Source organism: Etheostoma cragini, chromosome 17, assembly GCF_013103735.1.
Source record: "Etheostoma cragini isolate CJK2018 chromosome 17, CSU_Ecrag_1.0, whole genome shotgun sequence".
NCBI lineage: Eukaryota > Metazoa > Chordata > Actinopteri > Perciformes > Percidae > Etheostoma > Etheostoma cragini.
In genome coordinates this window covers 4,767,787-4,784,654 of record NC_048423.1, presented here as the reverse complement: position 1 = coordinate 4,784,654, position 16,868 = coordinate 4,767,787, and the positions used below count along the sequence as shown (strand labels likewise).

At 38.7% G+C, this 16,868-nt stretch overlaps 1 protein-coding gene across 1 annotated transcript in view; it reads left to right on the top strand.

Moving 5' to 3' along the window:
• The window catches only part of slc8a1b (solute carrier family 8 member 1b), a 126,650-nt gene that overhangs the window by 76,225 nt on the left and 33,557 nt on the right, over positions 1–16,868 (top strand). Inside the window, exon 5 of the mRNA XM_034897829.1 lies at positions 16,695–16,801. Coding sequence (XP_034753720.1) covers positions 16,695–16,801 — 107 coding nt within the window. The remainder of the gene's footprint in view (positions 1–16,694; positions 16,802–16,868) is intronic.

Genomic DNA, 16,868 nt, shown 5'->3' with positions numbered 1-16,868 from the left:
CAGCTAGTCAAAATATGTTTTATACTATAGCTCTGACTTAACATCATATGCCCATCGTCCCGTTGTAGATCAGCAAATCACCTCACCGTGCTGCAGAGGAGCAATATATACTCATCTTTGTTTCTGTATCGTCTCATCTCTCTTTGTTAATCTCAACCAGTCAGTGTTGATACACAATCAATAGTGATTTATAAAGGGGTGTGTGTGTGTGTGTGTGTGTGTGTGTGTGTGTGTGTGTTTGTGTGTGTGTGTGTACTCTGCAGAGTGTTTGTTGTGCTTTTTAAAGCGTGTCTAGGCCAGTTTTCTGGTAAGGTGTTTTTGTATTTACAACTTACTGCTGCCAAGTGTCAGACATATGCCTTTTGTGTCAGGTTTCATTCCTGTTTTCCATCTATTAAAATCTGTGTGTGTGTGTGTCCATGAAAGTAAAGGAACAAAACACACACACACAGAGAGGAAGAAGTGTGCGTGCGTGCGTGCGTGCGTGCGTGCGTGCGTGCGTGCGTGCGTGCGTGCGTGTGACAACTGTGGCCGGTCAGCTATGCTTCCGTTGCGGAAGAGATACATTTCACCTCGTCTGAAAGCATCAAAGAGCCGAAAACAGTTTTGTCATATTGTAACAAATCCCTGAGCTCAGAACTATCCACAGACTAAGTTTAGTCTGGTGTCATGGAACAAGGGGGAGCAATGGAGCAAAAGATAACCAGAAGAAATATGGTCATACATTACAAAGCTGGTATTTTCCTTTTTAGCCTCAGCAGGCTTATCTTGGATACAGTTGTGTTTTTTTCTGATCTCTCAGTAAAACATTTTATAAAATGTCAGTATATTTCAATATTGAATTCAGTTGTGCTTATAATAATCAATAATGTAGTATTTTTAAACATTAGTGTCATATTACTGTTAATTTAAACTGGTGATACCCTTTAAGTCACACCGTTTAGCAGTACAATCATCTCCAATCATTATTTAGTTAAAAAAATCTTTTAAATGCGTTGATTTTTATTTAAAAGTTACTGTCTCCAGACCTGTGTGAATCAGACAACAGTGACTGAAAGACGATGGGATAATGGACAACTACTTAGAGTTTAGCAAGAGTGCAGAAAAAATACACAAAAATGGTTAAAAGGAAAAGAATAAAAATAAAATTATATTCACAAACATGATCTAATAAGCCATTCATAAAATAATAAGGCAAGACACATAAAGGCTGTTCATCTACTTTATCACATTATATCTGATCACCTCATGTTTCTTGTTCTAAGAAGCCAATTCTCCCCTTTAAACATGACTGAGCCTCTGACATGGGAGATCACTGTGAGAGAAGGTGACTCAGCATGTTTAAGGCTTAAGCATGGAATGACTACAAAATAAAAACCTCAGTTGACAAAACTTTTCATTAAAACCTGTGTAGCAATTACTGCATATTTCAAAATCTAACAAACTCAGATTTATATTTATATTTTTTAAATCATGCATGGAAATGTACATAAACAAATTGTTGTAGAATCAAATCATTGGCCTCTTAATCAAATCGTGAGGCACCCAAAGATTCCCACCCTTAACTCCAGTGCGGATGGTTTAATGGTTTTGTACTGAATGCTTAGTTTGAGGATGTTCCAAACTGATAAGAACTAAATCCTGAATAAAACACTTATTTATTTATTTTTGATTGAATAACCTGACCAGTTGCTGTCAGCACAATACAGCCATAATGGGGCTGAAAAGACAAAGACCAGAAAAAAAGATGGACGATGGAAAAAGAGAGATATGGTTGTTTATCTTCCCAAACTGTCCAGTCAGTACCTAGAACCTCTGGTTGTCATGCTGATGGTTGTATACATTCACATACTCAGCCTTATAAGGAGAAAGGTCACTTCTGTGAATGATTCGGCCATATAAAGGCATAGTAGAATGGGATTTTACTATAAAGTATGTTGGAGAAACAAATCCTACATTGACCAGGTTGCCTAAAACCTCCCTGATTCCTAAATACTCACTTATTTTAAATGCCACACACCAAGTTTGTGAAGCAGGCTTTTTATTAAAAGGTCTCCAGCCTTTTTTTCTTTCAGACTTTGGAAAGCTTCCTTTAGAGTGATTTATTGGAGTCATTTAACATGTTCCCATGGATCCAGCATTAACTATAAGCTCAAAGGTTGCACACTATGTAGTTCTTCAAAGCTGAATAATCTGTGGGATTAATTTAAAGAATAGAAAAGAGAAGGAAGTAGGATGAGAGATGGGGAAATTAAAAAAGATGTCTCTCTCCCCACCTCACGGCCTCTCTTTAGGTCAGTCTTTCTAAATATCTTCTTGTCCCACCCCCACGCCTAAGCTAAGACAATTAACCCTTGTGTGGTGTTCGGGTCTGTGGGGCCCGTTTTCTAATGTTTACTAAAAGACAAATTATGCTATTTACTGTTCTTCTAACTCAAACTCATTGGCCTTGGTTCATTTTTTGTAAAAAAAAAAAAAAACAACAACATTAAAAAACTTATTTTCAATGACTGCACAAGGTGTATTTAATTGTATGGTGCTATGTTGTCTTCCTCACCTGCTATTCTCACACAAATGTTACAAAATTGTTACATTTCAAGCACTTTCATCTGTTCTGATAAAGTTCTAAGAAATAAGCACCAATAATAATCAAAATTCTTGTATATATATATTTTTTTACCATTTTTATAATTCAATGTCCTTGTTTTCTCACAAAAAACTAAAAGTTATCCTATGATCATAAATATGATCTCAAAAGGTGAAATGGAAAATATGAACCATAAATGATGTATATCTCACTGGTGATTGAGCTAAGGTAAACATATGTTGAGTATTTTTCACATAAATTGTTATGGCTGTATTGATTTAAAAGCCTAATAATGCGGTGGGTCCACCAGACCCGGGAACATTGGCTGTGTAACAAAAATATGAACACCACACAGGGTTAAGAGAACTGGCAGCAGAGCCATTTGAAACACCTTGGAAACCATGCCACGCTGGCCACACGTCGCCGTGGAAACAATCCGACCCCTCTCTCCTCTCATACCCACTACGGTGCAAAGTGGGCCAGTGAATTTCCAGCACTTTCACTCTGAACTTATGTTACATCTTTAAATTGATCTTTTTTTTCTTTCTCTTTCATTCTTTTTGTTATTGTAGTCATCAAAACCCTGAATTCACATTTATGCTAATATTGAAAAGTGAAAAAGGATGATTGGAGAAATGCAGAGAGGAATGGAGGGAAAGAGGCATCAGATAAACAGAGGAGAAGGAAGAGAAGAGCTCATAAACAAGACAAAGATTGAAGAAACCTGAATGATATAAGTAAAGTTAGACATAGATGGCACAAAAGAACAAGAGAATACATTTTCATCATGGCAGTTCATTTGAATTGACTTGGATTAATGAGGTTGAAAAGCTCAGCTCAGTCAGTAATAAAGCGTGTGTGTGTGTTGTGTTGGGGGAATGCCAAATATAAATAAAGAGGGAGACAAAGAAATGACTGCAGGGAGGGAGGAGATGGAGAAAGAGGTATTGTCATTGGATTTTGCCAATAAAGGTTTCTGAAGTGAACTCCAAACAGAAACACATAGAGGTGGTGAAGAGAGAGCTGAATGGACCTCTTCGCTCCATGCCAATAAAATCTATTTGGAAATTGGTAGGGTAAGTGAAAGGGATTTGGAGTTTGTGTGTAAGTGGCAGGAAGAGAGGCTGGCATTGCCAAGTGGAATAGTGTGCCATGCTAGACTTAATCGGCCAAAAAAAAAGGCAGACAAGAAGAAAGACGGAGGAGGGGGAGTTCAAAAAGAGAGAGATAAGTGAGCTCCTGGATCTGTAGATTGAGAGGAAATGTCAACGGGAGGAAAGAAAAAGAAAAAACAGGATTCTTTTTTTCCCCTCTTTTAAAGTTTGTAAAGGAAAATGGCAAAGAGCAAGCAGGCAACAGAAAGACAGCGAGGTTTATTGTGTGGTTTCCAGCCCTGTGAATAGGCCTGACATTTGCTTTTCCCCTGCTGTCCTTTGTGCGGTCAGACTCAGCACCGGCAACTACTTCATAATGTCGTTTCCTGCTACCAAGTTAGATCCCACTGCTGCCGGTCGCACATGTTCATAGAAGTGTTTTAAAAAGCGTCAGACAAAAAATGTGCTAATCACATTATATGTTTAGCTAAATAATTGTTTCTCTCTATGCATGATTGATTTATTACATGCTGGATACAAAACAGCTAATGCTAATTTGTTTTACTATTCCAAAGAGCACAAAGCATTTAATTGGAAGTGCACTTTAAACCTTTGATGTCAATTTCCAGCTAAATTCTTACAGTATCTTACTGTTTAAATGTTATACAGGATTGTACTGTAAATGGCAATGCATTCTGGGAGAAAATTACGATATTACAGCACTATCTGTGAATGTTACAGATTACAGGTATTTACTGTTAAAACCAATGCATCTTGGGAACATATTTATTTACAGTAAAATATTTATTTACAGTAAAATACAAACAGTACTATAACATTTTAAAACCGTATGCTTAGTGTAAGTAAACAGAAGCGAAGCTGCTGGAAGTATATTACTATACATTTACGGTTGAAATTGTACAGTATGCTTATATTGTATATATTAATAACTTTATTTTGCGAAATTTGATTTGGAGGACATTTAATGGTTGCAAATGTCCATGTGGCGTTCTCCATCTCTCATCCAACTTTTTTCTCTGTCTTGTCTTACTACTGACTACAAACGGGTGTTTTGACCCAGCATTAGTGTTATCTTTATATCATTGCTGGGTTATCTACACAAGCTAAAATATGTTTATTTTGGTCCAGTGTATGGCATTAGAAGCTCAAGTTTTAATGTAAACATTGTTACAATTGTACTCTTGTTGGTGTACAAAACAATGTGCATATGAAATTGAAAACTGTTAAGGATACACATGTTATTACCAAATAGTAACATATCAGTATAGAAAGAGCTACAGTAGATTAAAATGGTTCACAAGATCACCATATTTTAATTGAAATTAAAACCCAGATGTAAAAATTTAACACTAGGTCAAAACCTCCGAAACAACCCACTGTTTTAAGAGGTTTAACCAGTAAAGTTACCCCAAGAAAATGTATAGAAAATGTGAGTTTGATTGACAAGTGATCTAGAGCACTGCAGGCTGCACAGTAGTACGTTCTTAAGCCTCAAAGATCAATCCAAAGAAATTACTGTTTTCCTGTTCACTGAATGCAGTTTTTATATACCTGTCCTGATCTATATCAAAGTCATCTGTTTACCCTGGTTTTACCACCTGCCCCCTCCTACAATCTACACTGTATTAAACCTGTCTGTACTTCCTTACACACATGTACACACATCCGTACACTGACACCCAGACACATTGAGTGTATTATCAAGCAAAGGGTAAGAGAAAATAGAAGGGAAGTAGGGAATCCTGGCAAACACACACACACACACACACACACACACAGATGTGACGAGAAAAAAATCTAATGAAGATTAAAGAGCAAAATGGTTTCATGTTTCTAATGCATTCTCGTGAGATCTGTAGAGTAAATCAAGAGAACAATAAGTGAGGGTGAGTTAGTGAAAGGAGATACAAAAGACTTATCCCCCTCTACCTATTCAGCAAAAATTGAATTTGCTTCACCTTTTCATCACTCACAACTTTTATGGTGACTCTGTTTATTAGCAATGACACACCTCTAACAGTGTTACATATATCAAGTGAAAAACGTTTTCTATCACATCTCAAAAAATGTCTTTTTAGGACGCCGGGATCAAATTGTAGAGCGGGCGCCGATATATAAACGTTTACTCCTCGACGCAGTGGACATCCCCCCCTTTCTTTACCCTTTCATGTCTTCAGCTGTCCTTTCAAAATAAAGGCCTAAAAATGCTCAAAAAATAATCTTAACAAAGAAAAAACTGTGTCTTTAAAATGGAAGTATTTCATCCCAGGAGTTCTTAAGCCGCCTGATATGATTTGGTTGAATAAAAACCTGACATTTATATGCGGCTCCAGTGTTTGCATTAAGATCTGGATCGTGTATGACAGCCATGCACATCATCAATGATTTAATGCCCTTATCTTTCCGCTGCGTGGGTCTTATTTTTCAAAGTTGGGGAAGAGGCTGTGTTAGAGAAGTGCAATGCCGAAGACAACAGTTAAAGAGAGTCAGGGTCAAGGTAGGATGAGGGTTGGGTCTTAATAAAGCATCTTGAAGTATATTATTTTCATAAGAGGTTTAAGAAGACTGGAAGGCATAGGTGGAGGTTTTTTGTAGTGGCGATGCATGCTACTTCAAAGTGTAAACAGGATTTTAGACACTCAGAGCACCATTTAAGTTGTACTAGATGTCTAAATAAATGTGGAAAAGAAGAACTTTTGTCTTCAATTGAGGCAAGTTTCCTGAGCTTTGTGTGTTGTTTGTTTTCTTTGTCTCATCATCGGTACCTTCAAAAATAGCATAGAATACTCAAAACAAACTGAAAAATCTAAAATGCATTAATGAGCATGTTTCATAAAAGGACTCTTCACTTTTCTATTGAATACTCGGGGGATTTTAAAAAGGGGCAATCTGATTGAGTCACAAACACGTTTAGAAAAAAATAGTCAACTAGGAGAGACATAAAGAGAAAGTCAGAGATGAACATAAAAAAACGCAGACAGAGTTGGTGCCTGCGTTCAACTGTTGAATAAAAATATTCAATTTATGGCTGTCTCGGACTAAATCATCTGTTCTTTTTGACACAGATGTCCTGTGTTTGGGGAGATGGTAAAGAAATCAGAGCCTACACACACAGGAGAAGGGCTGTTATTTCAAAGTACTTTAGGGTGAGGTGAAAGTGTTCATGTCTGACATCCCAAACTATAAAATTTTAACTTTTCTGACTGAAACTCCACTGAACGTCCATGGGGGAGAACATGTCTGACATATGCAGAAGAATTATCCTGCTGGCTTTGGAAAGTATTTGCAAGTCAAAGTATTTGTTGAGAAATGACTGACAACAGACACAGAAAATATTCAATGCAACTCTCTCGAGAAAATATTAAAACCTGTCTGTAGGCTACTTTTTAAAACTCCGGTCAATTCCAATACGTAGCTCTGTTGTTTATAAATTTGGAGTGCTGTCAGCAGAGAGAAAAACTAAAACAACCGGTGCTGCCTACACCGTGCTATCCTCCTGCTAGAGTTAGCACCCAACAGGGCACTTATTAAACATTTTTTGTACTTTGTCAAAAGTACAAAAATATTTAGACTTGAAACTTAAAATGTCCAACCAAACTTGGGCAGTGGTGTAAAAATTACCATATTGTTATTCCCAAAGACAGTAAACTAACATAAACAAAATCTCTATCTGGCGGAAGGGTCTGAGCTCGGGCCCACAGAGAGAAAACTATTGGTTTGTCACTGTAGGTCTAATAAGGCCTTTATTTCTGAGGTTGGAGGTATATTCTAGAATATTATCAGGGAGCAGGTGTTAAAAAGAAAGTGTTTTCAGTTCCACAGTTGTGGCTCCAGAGGCTCGCCAATCCACTTGACTGTTTGTCACTCTCTATCAGCGCTGCTCCCATTGCGCAGCTTAGAGCTCATAAATGGCCTGAAAAGGATGGAGCACTGCAGCTTGTTTGGCAGCATCAGCTTATTAGCATTCACATCCTATCTTGCTCTTTTACCGACTCTCTCTCTCTCTCGCTCTCTCCCTCTCTCTCTCTCTCTTTCACATATACACACATACACAGTCTCTCTCTCTCCCCAATCTTATTATGCGGTTCGTTCGTACATATAGAACATGATAAATGTAATGTTACTTTGTTCTGCAGCTGTTTCATCTGTCCTCTTCTTAACTTTGAACTATTTTTTGCTCTAAATTCAAGTGTGTGTGTGTGTGTGTGTGTGTGTGTGTGTGTGTGTGTGTGTGTGTGTGTGTGTGTGTGTATACTTAAATTGCTGAGCTCAGCAATCTCTCACTTAATCTTGACTGGAGTAACTAAAAACACCATAAACTAGTGTCTCTCTCTCTCTCTCTCTCTCTCTCTCTCTCCCTCTCTCTCCCTCTCCTAAACTCTCTCCCTCTCCTGTTTTGCAATCTCCTAGCTAAGTATTTGCATCTTATGGCATAAGGAGGCAAGAAATCATGTAGAAACAAATGGAGTTAGGTGTGGAAAGAAACGCCTGGTCACATCAGCATTAAAAATGACAACATTTTGCAGCATGATCAATACATTTCAATGGAATTGCCACAATTAGCTGAATTGTTCACAAGAAGGAAGTAAATCTGTGCAAATTTTAAGTGTGGATTAAAACTTGAACTGAACAACTTTGAAATACTAATTTACACAGTGAAGTAGTGCTAAGCTGTGCTGCATTTCAATCTGTTTTTCTTTGTTTTGATGCAGGACTCTCTTCTTTCTTTAACACACACCAAAGTAATCTACTCTTGCCTACAAGCAGCAATGCTGGACATTTTTGCGCACTGACGGGTCATGTCTGTGCATGCGTGTGTGTCTTCTGGAGTTTAAATACTATACGTTACTGAATGTGATGACACAATCCACAATTCAATGGAACAATTTTTTCACTAGCAACAAATAAAAAAGTGTGTTTCTACTCTAGACCAAAACACATAAACACACCCACGCTCTCTCTCTCACTTTCTCTCTCTCTCTCTCTCTCTCTCTCTCTCTCTCTCTCTCTCTCTCTCTCTCTCTCTCTCTCTCTCTCTCTCTCTCTCTCTCTCTCACACTCTCTGTCTCCCTCTCTCTCACACTCTCTCTCACACTCTCTCTCATACACACACACACACACACACACACACAAACAAAAAAAACAAGTTACCAAAGAAGGTTGGCACTTAAAAACATCAACAGCTCCCATCAGTTTCTGAGAAGTTTAAGGAGGGTTTTATGTTATGTGGCACACACACTCATGTTGGTTTTAAATCAGATTTACAAGCTCCCCAAAGACATTTCCTGTGCAAAGATGTGTGTGTGTGGTTGTCTGTGTGTGAGGGAGTCCCCAGAATTTTCCAAACTCCTTATTAGGTTAACAAGATATACTGCAGATAGGAATGAAGGGAGAGCTAGATAGCTACATGTAGTGTAGAGAGAGAAAGAGGAGATAGGGAAACTCCTTGTGATAAATGAACATAGTTTAAAAGGCAACCCCCAGTTTATGAATTCATCAACTGTTTTGCATAGTGCTGTCCAATGAAAATGACCATTACCATAAACATTATTTTTATGGCCCAGTTTAGTATCAGACTCATAAAATGACTCTGAGCTGAGAAAACAAGCAAAATGGCTGTTACCGCAGTTCCTCATCGACCTTCTGGCTGAGTTGAAAAAGCTTTAAAAGCTTCTCAAAGGAAACAGAAAGTTTGTTGTTGAGCTGAACTTTTTTCTAGAATGGATGCAAGCTGGGAAAGTTACAGTACCACCTTCAGCAGCTGGCTACTGGAAGCTTCCAGTCAAATCTTGATTTATCTTTTTCATGCAGGTATTTCAGAGTTTAACCATAAATGTTTTCCATTCATATTTTTTATTTATACCACATAGTTTTGAAGCATTCCGGGGTTTTTAGATTGATTTTCTTTCTCCCAGGCAGTTTTCATTCATTGTATTACAGTATACAATAAAGTTGCAGTGACCATTTTGTTTAACTTCTTTTTCTGCTAGTCAGTTATGGTGTTTTCACAAGGTGATGAAGTTATGAGCAAAGTTGTGTTGTTGGTGCATTCACTCTACATCTCAGATCTGAGAGTGGCTATAAAACATGGAATAGAAAAAAAACACTTTGCTCTTATTAAAATGTACATTAAGATCAGTTTTAACAGCCATCACCCAAATCTTGAGAAAAAAAAAAAAAATCAGTTTAAATCGATTTCAAATAACACTAGTTTAATACATTCAACACTTGTTTTAGTTTAGAGCTCTGCCTGAGGCATTATCTGTCTACAATTTTCATGAGGTACATGTCAACTGAATTTCATATAGAATACAATATATTGATGAAATGACCCATTTATATCTTAATACATTTTGCAAATACCAGTAACGTCTTAGTTTTCCCCATGAAACAGCTACCAGACAACGAATGGCTAGCCTTAGTGAGCTAAATATGCTAATTGATCAAAATCTCTATTACTCTATCAGCCTTCCAAGAGAGTTGCAAAACACACATTTTGTAATAATAGGGACAGAGAGACACTCAGAGATATATTGAAATCTCTGTAGTCAATGTGGGGCCCTGCAGCAGGTGTGTGTGCGTGTGTGTGTGTGTGTGTAACCTTTTTTGTCTTCCCATTAGCCTCCATAAAGTCAGGATTATGTGTATTAGTGAACAGACTGGAGCTTATTAGAGGAGGCCTGGCTGAGGGCTGAGGGCTGTCAGCCTATTGTTGTGGTTTCCCAATGCAGCCAACATCATTATCAGCTTTGTCTTATAAAATCACTGCATGTAAACACCACACACACACACACACAAACACACACACACACACACACACACTTAAGCTGTACACACTGCTGCTAATAAAATCGCTGTCACGTTCACATTTACATAAGTGAAAACAAATACACACCCTTGTTCTTAGTATGTCATCAGTGACTCTTAATGTACTGTAACTGCAAACACACACAGACACACACACACACACACACGCACACCCATACAGGCAAATGTGCACACAGTGGCATCTATGCTGACGCTCTTTGATCCATTCCCACAGGGACAAACAACATACAGTACAACAACACAAACGCACACACTTCCTTTGTTTAGTCTGCGACCAAAGTCCACCCACCAGCAATCTGTTCTACACAAACAAACCAGTTCACTTTCTTAAAGGCCAGTTCTTTAACACACACACATGCACGCATGCATGAACGCGCACACACCCACGCGCACACACACACACACACACAAACACGTCCCAGTTTTCCAAACTTACATTTATACAACAACAGGTTTGACAAACAATGCATGTGTTTGAACATACATAAAAACACACACTCTTATCATTCACTGTGTAAACATCCCCAAAAATATGTTATTTTTATCAGCACTTCAAATGTTAGGATTATAATCACAACTACACACACACACACACACACACAAGGAAATATAAACACGCAGGTTTGTTCCATCACTGTCATGTAAATTGGACCTTGCTGTCCGTTGTTACCCGTCCTCCACACACACACACACACACACACACACACACAGAGTAAACCAGCAGAGCTACAACATTTTTTCCTCAAACCTCAAAATAAAGCGGCCGTTCCCAAACTCAAATTTTCCGATCCAAATACGTCGCTAAGGCAGGTTGCTGAGGAAAGGGGAGTGACCGGCACTGCTGCCTGCTGTGCTTTACAACTTCCTGTGTATTTGTGTTTGTGTGTGAGGCAGGCGAAAGTGTTTTGATAGTGTCAAATACTGTATGTGCCATGCACCAGAGAGGCTCTTTGGATAACCTCACACTTCTGGCAACTGTTTTTTCAGCTAGATATTAGATACAGCATGTGCATAAACCTAGAAAGTAGATTCAAACAGCAAATGGAAAATAATATTCAAAGGCAGCAAGCAAAAGGGCTTTTACTTAGTTCCTCTGTCAAAGTTGCAGAGGCAGATTGTTGAGTCATGTGAAATGCTTCAGTTTGTTTCAGAAAACAACAACGGGTCAAATAGTGATGAAAGCACACCATAGGTTTTTTGTTATTTTATCATTTTAAAATACATGCAGTGGTTAGAATAGTAGAACAGTTCCCATGTAAAATGTAAGATGTGAAAACATCAATTTCAAAATAGCATCTAGACAGGTTTAGTTTTGAAACAGCCTGCTACTGATACGACTGATATTTATTAGTTGCAGAAAGTTGATGTTTTAAACAGTCTCCTTTTGTTTTTTGTGGCTTATTTCAAATTAATGTGCATAATTCCAACCACACAGATGTCAAACATGGGTCAATCCTTGTCTATTTCAAGTGATGGTGTCCCCTCTTTGGAAATAAACAATTTCTACTATGGTAAAGTGTTATCATGGAACATCATGGACATTTAAATAAAAAGCACCATGGCAAATATTCAAGGTCCAAATTGCTGGAGGACCAGAGCCAAAAATCTGCAAAATCGTTAATCTTGAGAGAATGCGAGGGTGGAACATCATAACAACAGAAACATGAGAAAAACTTGATCAGCGAAAAGGAAAGTTCACCAACATGAACAAACATATTATTATGATTGTTTGGCACATTCAGACTGGCAAAGGTGTGTTTGTAATTGAGCTCTCCACTACTTCAACATGACTCCGTCAAGCTGTTTTTGAATGATCTATTGGTTGTATATTCCATCATCTAATTCAAAGGTTGTTTTCTCTATTGAAGAGTTTCAGTTAAATGTGTCGTCAACTCTGACTGAGGCCAAAACCTGTTGCAGGAATAGTGTTTATGACAGACAACAGCAAATGAAACTGTGACAGGGAAGGATGAGATGGAGTATAGCTGCTCAGATATTCACTTACTATGTTTTTTCTACAAACTCAGGTAGAGGAGATAACGCAGATGTACACACATTGTGGTGCCTGGAGGAATGCGTGTGTGAGGTTGTGTGCATTTTTGAATTCCTGCAGCTGAACTTCCTTTAGTGTGTTCGTGTGTGGGTGCAAGGGCATGCCGGTGTTACACATTTGTGAATGCTGCCATGCAAGTGTGATACCACCTCTGTCTCTGTGAGTGTGTGTTATGGTATTTCTATCCTTGTGAGGACCAATTGGACTTGCAAGCTCCAAGAGTTAGAACATTTTTGTACACATTTTGGCTGTGCCTCTGTCAAAGGGCTTTTAGAGAGTTAAGACTTGGTTTGGGGGTTGATATTAGAGTAAAGTTTAGTCTAAGGTCAACATTAAGGGTTAAGGAATGCATTTTATCAATGAGGGTCCTCACACAAGTATAGAAGTGCAAACATACCAGCGTGAAGAGTGTATATTTCACATGTAATGTGCCACAATTGCGTGTTTTTCAGCACATTTCAGACACCCTTTTTCTTTAAGAACCATCACCTCGCTTTACTGTATATAAGGTTTGTAGATTAACATATGATCGAATACAGATACACAAAGAGGCAAAACCCACAAACAACGTAGGCTACTGTGTAATATCAACGTCTCTCTCACACCCTTTGTTATATACACACACACTACACATTCACTTGCACTTATACACTGACAAATCAGAGTGTGTACAGGACAGTATATCACTTCTTTCTCTCTCTCAAACATTTACTTGTCAGTACACACACACACTCTCACACTTACACACACTCACACATACATCATTGGTCTGGAAACGATCTTCTCCACCCCTGTTGGTTACCCAAACATTGTGTTGTCATGGCAATGGGACAGCGTACTGTACAGCCAGCATGCTTGTCGTGTGGCGGGAAGTGTGTGCGTGCGAAAAATGAAATATCCAGTTCATTGTGGATGAATTATACCTGTGTGTGTGTGTGTGTGTGTGTTTTTCCAGCGAGTTGGTCATCTGTGAGGTTTGGCAGCTTCAACAGAGGAGTCATCCTTCCTGTTCCAAGGGAAAATAGAGTCCACCATTGTGTCTCTTTAAAATGATTTCTTTGCTAATTTTTATACTGTATGGAGAGTTAAATCCCAATTTGTATCTTCTAATTCCAGAGAGCGAGTTATTCAAGTGTTCCTATTCACATAGAACTAGTGTTGCTTTGGGTCTGTCTGTGATTTGTGAACTATGTAGACTATTAATGAGAGCTTTGCTAGCAATGTGGGTGCAAACTGAGGAAGTGGCTGTAGCTGGAAGGACACCCACTGGAAGGACACCCACTAAGAGAAGAAGTCAATCAACACGTTGGCATATCTTATTGAAGCACCAACTTTATTAACATCATACAAATGTGAAACACAGAAGCAGTACGAGAGACAATAAATTCCAAAGTCATGAAACTTTCCTGTGTACTTCCTTGCTTATAATAAGCTTTGTATTAATTGACGTAGTAGCAGCGGCAATTATTCTCTCAGTGGGAATGTAAACATTGCTCTTCCCTAAGCCCTTCCACTCCATCATTTTGGAGGTGAAGTGCCTTGCTCAAGGGCTCCACCTTGAGGCAGGGGCGGGTTTTACTCCATCACTTCAGCTGCTCTGTGAGTGTTAAGTGACAGCCTGTTGGTCATGAGCTTCTCCAGGCCAGAAGGTGAAAACTGTTTCCCATCTGCTGTTACAGGACAGTGATAAATGGCCCAATCCATCTATTGTAATGAGTTAACCCCTGATATTTTAGTGTGTGTGTATGTGTGTGTCTGTGTGCATATGATATTTTAATGGTTTACCCTTTACTGTGTTTCTATTATGCAGCTGAAAATGAACCTGTGTAAAATTAGATGTCTAGCAGGCTGCTTTATTTTTTGTGTCATCAATAAGCCATGCTACGGATGTGAATACTGTTGGTGGTTCAAATGTAGATGCATTCAAGTACTGTGCACTTTTTATGTACTTGTACTTTACTTTACTTTAATGTCAGGGGTTAGTGTTGTACTTCAACTCAATTTAAATGACGGCTTTAACAATCAAATTGGGTATAGCATAGTTTAACATCCTGAAAAGGGCTCATTCTTCACAATGAGTATGTTTATTTTGAAGCCTTAAGCACATTGAGCTAATACTTGTACTGTATTTTACTAGTAATACTTCCTTTGATAATTTTTTTATATTTTGGTATTGCTACTTTTACAAAAATACACCTTCTGAATACTTCTTACAACAGTGCAGACTAGAGACAGATGTAATGCTGCATGATCCCAGCTGATGATTCCAAACAATTTGCAGGCCTGTGATTAGAGATAATGGCTTATATAAGTGTGTGTGTGTGTGTGTGTGTGTGTGTGTGTGTGTGTGTGTGGGTGTGTGTGTGTGTGTGTGTGTGCGTGTGTGTGCGTGTGTGTGCGTGTGTGTGCGTGTGTGTACGTCCCATTTCACACCCTGTAGGCCAGATTATGAGTATTCTCTCAGATGTCTTTGTTATTGCCTGTAGTGGATTTGGATCCGAATATGGGTTTTGTTCCAGACTGGAAACACAGATAATCACATACACACACACACACACACACACACACACATTCACTCATACACCCACAGGCACTCACTCACACACATACTGTACACATACTAGGTAGCGCTCCATAGCTCTGTGACCTCAGATATTAGCTTTCCTGCCATATGACTGAGGCCAAGTGCCACAATAAATACACACAGTCAAACACACACACACTCTCTCCACACTGAGTCTTGCTGGAGCATGAATTTGGTTGGTAAATAATCAGAGCTACACTTGGCAGTTAAAATACTGGTGAAAACCCGACTTCAGAGAAAGAAGTCATTGGCTTGTATTTGTTCATCCACATTACGCTGTTACAGTTTACAGGATGATTTATTGCTGTTTTGTTCAACAGTCAATGAAAGGTTTGGATGCAATGAAAGCAGAACATAAATATCGAAAAAATAGGAAAATTAGACTTTGGTTCGTGGTACAGGTTTTTGTAACATTTTGGCTCAAATCCCAAACCAGAGCTCGTTGGGGGTGTTAATTGAAGGTGTTGATTGCAGCAGCAGACATTTCCTACTGTTTTAAATAATCACTCCTTCATTGTTATTTTCCTGCTCAGTCTTTCCCTTTGTTGCATCTGATCTTGGTTAACTTCTTCTTATTCTAGTGTCTCAGATGTGTCTATATGCTGATCTGTTCAACTTTAAAGACTGCAGCACATATCAGTTCACTTTCAATTCAGCCAGAATTGTGAAAAACAATCTCCAATAAATTTGCTAAAACACTTATTTTTAGGTATCTTTTACAGGCTGTGTATTCTGCAATTTGTTTGTTTCTGTAGATTTTGATGGGATTTTAATTCTTGGATTGGCTTAATTGACGGTGAATTGTCCTTGTTTCCCAGAGGCATCAAAGAAAATATTACACACATTCAGGCTTCCAACAATTGTCACTGCATGGCATTAGCCTGTCAAATAGTCTCATAAGAGTGAAAAACAATGTGTGCATAAAACACATAATTTGCAAACCTGTTGCTGGGTCTTAAAAGCTTCTTGGTTGTACATGCCAAATTCATCATTGTGAGTCATGGGTATACACCTGCCAAAAGAACTAATAGAGATGATAAACTCTCCAGCCACTGCAAGTCTTCATTTAGCTTTTAGCATCCAAGTGAAGACATATTTTTTTCCTCCAAAAAAATATATATATAATTAATTTATTTAATTTAAGCTGATATCAGGCTTGAGCGGAAGATTGAATTGAGCTTTTATCGGGGCCGCAGGGTGACAGAGGGGTTTATCAGACCAATCTCGTCAGACTAATGGGAGCTTCTCCGATAGCACCCGAGATCAATCTGACATCAGATGTTATGCTTTGATTAGGTGGAAATATAACAGCCTGAAAAACAGTTAATGTTACCTGGTAACTAAGCTTTCTTGGAGATTTTGGTCTTGATGTCTTGATCTTTAGATGCTTGTGGGAGAACCAAATGCTGCTCTTTTCTGTTTCCTCTTGCTGTTCCACTTTCCAGTCCGTCCTTTCCTCACTTTTCTGCCTTCTCTTTTTTCCTCCTCGTCTCTTCCTTTCTCCCCCTTCCTCCTCCCCCTCCTCAGTAAAACCATCAAGGTGAGAATTATCGACGACGAGGAGTACGAGAAGAACAAAACCTTCTACTTAGAGATCGGAGAGCCTCGCCTGGTGGAGAGCAGTGACACCAAAGGTCAGGAAGGGGCTGAGCCTCTTGAACCTTGACCCCTAGACCACAAGGTGTCGGCCGCATTGCAGAG